Here is a 5901-nt window from a genome sequence, read left to right on the forward strand (position 1 = left end):
CACGTTATTGATGTTTCCTCAGGATATCCTGAACTCCCTGGAGAAGTATCGGGATCAGATCGAGTCTCAAGTCTGTTGTTCCTTTGTCTTCATCCTTGCACACGGAGAGGAGGGAAAGATTAAAGGAACTGATAAGAAAAAGGTTGATCTGGAAGAGGTCTTTGAGACGTTCAGTAATGAAAACTGCGTTCTTCTGCAGAGCAAGCCCAAAGTATTTGTCATCCAGGCGTGCCGTGGAGGTGAGTTGAGAGATTACGCTCGCCTACGGCAATCTGGGGAGGTGGGGAGAGGGACGGTGTGGAGGGAGGGAGCTTCACTTTAGTCTAGTTCAGAGATACAGCGCGGAAACACAATACCTTCCCCACCGAGTCCGTCCGCGCCGGCCAGCGATGAGACAGATTCCGTTCTCACGCGGGATGAAACGCATGGCGTACTTGTCTGCAAGAGAAAGGGGTCAGAGCAGGTGCCCAGGATAGCCCAGCCCAAACCCAACCCAACTCAACCCAACTCAACTGAACCCAACTCAACCCAACCCAACCCAACCCAACCCCAACCTAACCCAACCCAACTCAACTCAACCCAACCCAACTCAACCCAACCCAACTCAACGCAACTCAACCCAACCCAACCCAACCCAACCCAACCCAACTCTACCCAACCCAACTCAACCCAACCCAACTCAACCCAACCCAACTCAACTCAACCCAACCCAGCCCAACCCAACCCAACCAAACTCAACTCAACCCAACTCAACCCAACCCAACCCAACTCAACCCAACCCACCCCAACCCCAACCCCACCCAACATCACCCAACCCAACTCAACCCAACCCCAAGCCTGCCCAACTCAACCCAACCCAACCCACCCCAACCCAACTCAACCCAACCCAACCCAACCCACCCCAACCCTACTCAACCCAACCCATCCCAACCACACCCTACATCACCCAACCCAACTCAACCCCAACCCAAGCCTGCCCAACTCAACCCAACCCAACCCACCCCAACCCAACTCAACCCAACCCAACCCAACCCAACTCAACCCAACCCAATTTCAACCCAGCCCAACCCAACTCAACCCAACCCACCCCAACCCAACTCAACCCAACCCAACCCAACCCAACTCAACTCAACACAACCCAATTTCAACCCAGCCCAACCCAACTCAACTCAACCCAACCCAACTCAACCCAACCCAATTCAACCCAACCCAACTCAATTCAACCCAACCCAACTCAACCCAACCCAACCCAGCCCAACCCAACCCAACCCAACCCAACCCAACCCAACCCAACTCAGCCCAACCCAATTTCAACCCAGCCCAACCCAACTCAACCCAACCCAACTCAACCCAACCCAACCCAACTCAACCCAACCCAGCCCAACTCAACCCAGCCCAACTCAACCCAACCCAACCCAACCCAACCCAACTCAACCCAACCCAATTTCAACCCAGCCCAACCCAACCCAACCCAACTCAACCCAACCCAGCCCAACTCAACCCAGCCCAACTCAACCCAACCCAGCCCAACCCAACCCAACCCAACCCAACCCAACTCAACCCAACCCAACCCAGCCCAACCCAACTCAACCCAACCCAGCGCAACTCAACCCAACACAACCAACCCAACTCAACCCAACCCAGCCCAACTCAACCCAACCCAGCCCAACCCAACCCAACCCAACCCAACCCAACTCAACCGAACCCAACCCAACCCAAGGAGGGAGTGTGTGACGGGACGGTGCGGAGGGAGGGAGGGAGGGAGGGAGGAGGGAGGGAGGGAGGGAGGGAGGGAGTGCGGAGGGAGGGGGGAGGGAGGGAGGGAGGGAGGGAGGGAGGGAGGGAGGGAGGGAGGGAGGGAGGGAGGGAGGGAGGGAGGGAGGGAGGGAGGGAGGGAGGGAGGGAGGGGACGGTGTTGAAAGGTTTTTGTGTGTTTTTCAGACAAGAAAGATCCTGGTGTCACCTCGGGGTTCCGCAGCATGGTCCCCGAGCCTGAAATACTTCCTACAACCTCGGACACATTCATTGTGTATCCATCACGGCCTGGTTTGTCAATGTCTCCCTCCTACGCCAAACACAATCCCACCTTTAAACTCTCCACTGCCAAAGGCGGGCAGGTGGGACTAGTGTAGATGGGGCATGTTGGCCGGTGTGGGCAGTTGGGACTAGTGTAGATGGGGCATGTTGGTCGGTGTGGGACTAGTGTAGATGGGGCATGTTGGTCGGTGTGGGCAGGTGGGACTAGTGTAGATGGGGCATGTTGGCCGGTGTGGGCAGGTGGGACTAGTGTAGATGGGGCATGTTGGCCGGTGTGGGCAGGTGGGGACTAGTGTAAATGGGGCATGTTGGGCGGTGTGGGCAGGTGGGACTAGTGTAGATGGGGCATGTTGGGTCAGTGTGGGCAGGTGGGGACTAGTGTAGATGAGGCATGTTGGTCGGTGTGGGCAGGTGGGACTAGTGTAGATGGGGCATGTTGGTCGGTGTGGGTAGGTGGGACTACTGTAGATGGGGCATGTTGGTCAGTGTGGGCAGTTTGGGACTAGTGTAGATGGGGCATGTTGGTCGGTGTGGGCAGGTGGGACTAGTGTAGATGGGGCATGTTAGCCGTGTGGGCAGGTGGGACTAGTGTAGATGGGGCATGTTGGTCGGTGTGGGTAGGTGGGACTACTGTAGATGGGGCATGTTGGTCGGTGTGGGCAGGTGGGACTAGTGTAGATGGGGCATGTTGGTCGGGTGTGGGGCAGGTGGGACTAGTGTAGATGGGGCATGTTGGCCGGTGTGGGCAGGTTGGGACTAGTGTAGATGGGGCATGTTGGCCGGTGTGGGCGGGTGGGACTAGTATAGATGGGGCATGTTGGGTTGAAGGGCTCTGTTTCAGCACTGTATCACACTAAGCCTCCACGACCCTCTTTGATTCCTGACGTTGATTGTGATTCTTCCTCAGGGTTATGTGGCTTATCGTGACGATTGTAAAGGCTCGCACATGATCCAGATTATGGGGGATGTTTTCAAGATGGAGGCGGGAAAGAAACACCTCTACGACCTGTTTGTGAAGGTGAGGCGCGACGTTTAAACCGGCCGTCGCAAGGAACTGTGGACCCCAGCATCAGTTTGAGTTTTAGTTTAGAGATACAACGCGGAAACACAATCCCTTCCCCACCGAGTCCGTCCGTGCCGACCGGCGATCGCCCGTTCACACACTAGTTTAGTTTAGAGACACAGCGCGGAAACAGGAGGCAAAAGTCGGCCATCTTGAATCAGGCCCCAAACTCTGTTTTTTTACTATAGAGCTTTTATTTAGTTTAGAGACACAACACAAACACAATCCCTTCCCCACCGAGTCCGTCCGCGCCGACCAGCGATCCCCGCACACGAACACTATCCTACACACACTAGGGACAATTTACAATTGTATCAAAGCCAATTAACTTGCAAACCTGTACGTCTTTGGAGTGTGGAAGGAAGCCTGTGAGGTAGCAACTCTACCGTCGAGTTGGAAAGGGGTTCGGAGAAGATTTACGAGGATGTTGCCGGGACTAGAGGGTGTGAGCTACAGGGAGAGGTTGAGCAGGCTGGGTCTCTATTCCCTGGAGCGCAGGAGGATGAGGGGTGATCTTATAGAGGTGTACAAAATCATGAGAGGAATAGATCGGGTAGATGCACAGAGTCTCTTGCCCAGAGTAGGGGAATCGAGGACCAGAGGACACAGGTTCAAGGTGAAGGGGATAGATTTAATAGGAATCTGAGGGGTAACCTTTCCACACAGAGGGTGGTGGGTGTAAACAGTTGGACAGGTACATGGATAGGACAGGTTTGGATGGATATGGGCCAAACGCGGGCAGGTGGGACTAGTGTAGATGGGGCATGTTGGTCGGTGTGGGCAGGTGGGACTAGTGTAGATGGGGCATGTTGGCCGGTGTGGGCGGGGTGGGACTAGTGTAGATGGGGCATGTTGGCCGGGTGTGGGCAGGTGGGACTAGTGTAGATGGGGCATGTTGGGCCGGTTGTGGGCAGGTGGGACTAGTGTAGATGGGGCATGTTGGTCGGTGTGGGCAGGTGGGACTAGTGTAGATGGGGCATGTTGGTCGGAGTGGGCAGGTGGGACTAGTGTAGATGCGGCATGTTGGCCGGGTGTGGGCAGGTGGGACTAGTGTTGAAAGACTGGAGCGACTGGGCTTGTATACACTGGAATTTAGAAGGATGAGAGGGGATCTTATCGAAACGTATAAGATTATTAAGGGGTTGGGACACGTTAGAGGCAGGAAACATGTTCCCAATGTTGGGGGAATCCAGAATAAGGGGGCCACAGTTTAAGAATAAGGGGTAGGCCATTTAGAACTGAGATGAGGAAAAACTTTTTCAGTCAGAGAGTTGTGAATCTGTGGAATTCTCTGCCTCAGAGGGCAGTGGAAACCAATTTTCTGAATGCATTCAAGAGAGAGTTAGATAGAGCTCTTAAGGATAGCGAGTCAGGGGGTATGGGGAGAAGGCAGGAACGGGGTACTGATTGAGAATGATCAGCCATGATCACATTGAATGGCGGTGCGTACAGGCTCGAAGGGCCGAATGGCCTCCTCCTGCACCTGTTGTCTATTGTCTATTGAGAAGGTGAGGAGGGTCTCAATGATAGCAGTATAGAATTGGACCACCATTGCCTGTGCTGATTGTAATTGCCTGTGGCAGATTCTGTGTGGGGTTTAATGCTGACTGCTTTTCTGACTGAATTGATGTTTCAGGTGAATCGTGAAATGGTTAAAATGAACATTAATTTCAAAGGGGGGCTCAAGAAAACGACCCTGGTGATGGAGTCAACTCTGACCAAGTCAATCTACCTTGAAGGTCCCAAGGCGTGACGATCTTTGTGAAAACACAGGCAACAATCCATGTTCTCTAATTTCTCAAAATCTCTCTGGAACGTTGGGATTTTCCACATCAATCTCTACGCCTTCAGTAGAAGGATTTAAATCTGTATGCATTATAATGAACTCTCAATAAATGAATCCATTGCAATTCTTTGTCGAGTTTTCTTTCTGTTTTCAGGGTTCATCGGTCATAGGAGCAGGATTTAGGCCACTGGGAACATGTTTCCTGCCTCTAGCGTGTCCAATCCCTTAATAGAAACATAGAAACATAGAAAATAGGTGCAGGAGTAGGCCATTCGGCCCTTCGAGCCTGTACGCACCACCATTCAATATGATCATGGCTGATCATCCAGCTCAGTATCCCGTACCTGCCTTCTCTCCATACCCCCTGATCCCTTTAGCCACAAGGGCCACATCTAACTCCCTCTTAAGTATAGCCAATGAACTGGCCTCAACTACCCTCTGTGGCAGAGAATTCCACAGACTCACCACTCTCTGTGTGAAGAAATGTTTTCTCATCTCGGTCCTAAAAGACTTCCCCCTTATCCTTAAGCTGTGACCCCTTGTTCTGGACTTCCCCAACATCGGGAACAATCTTCCCGCATCCAGCCTGTCCGACCCCTTAAGAATTTTGTACGTTTCTATAAGATCCCCCCTCAATCTTCTAAATTCCAGCGAGTACAAGCCGAGTCTATCCAGTCTTTCTTCACATGAAAGTCCTGCCATCCCAGTGATCAATCTGGTGAACCTTCTCTGTACTCCCTCTATGGCAAGAATGTCTTTCCTCAGATTAGGAGACCAAAACTGTCCGCAATACTCCAGGTGTGTTCTCACCAATGCCCTGTACAACTGCAGAAGGACCTCTTTGCTTCCATACTCAACTCCTCTCGTTATGAAGGCCAACATGCCATTGGCTTTCTTCACTGCTTATTATTGGGGTTAAACGTATATTTATTCAATCTCGTAATTGTAAAAGGTAACGAGGCCCCTAGGATAGAAGCCAATGATAAACCCTGCAAGGATTCACGTTCAAGATTGA

General features: G+C 52.6%; 1 protein-coding gene across 1 annotated transcript; it reads left to right on the plus strand.

Moving 5' to 3' along the window:
• Positions 1-10: 10 nt before the first annotated feature.
• LOC144611179 (caspase-14-like) lies at positions 11-2132 on the plus strand. Its single transcript, XM_078430232.1, has 2 exons — positions 11-239; positions 1942-2132. Exons 1-2 carry the CDS (start codon positions 11-13, stop codon positions 2130-2132), a joined length of 420 nt encoding a protein of 139 aa, XP_078286358.1.
• Positions 2133-5901: the final 3769 nt, after the last annotated feature.

Source organism: Rhinoraja longicauda, chromosome 39 (assembly GCF_053455715.1).
Source record: "Rhinoraja longicauda isolate Sanriku21f chromosome 39, sRhiLon1.1, whole genome shotgun sequence".
NCBI lineage: Eukaryota > Metazoa > Chordata > Chondrichthyes > Rajiformes > Arhynchobatidae > Rhinoraja > Rhinoraja longicauda.

Coding starts and splice junctions, on each gene's coding strand:
- LOC144611179 (XM_078430232.1), top strand. CDS start 11: ATGTTTCCTCAGGATATCCTGAACTCCCTGGAGAAGTATCGGGATCAG. Junction 240..1,941: donor CATCCAGGCGTGCCGTGGAG/GTGAGTTGAGAG, acceptor TGTGTTTTTCAG/ACAAGAAAGATCCTGGTGTC.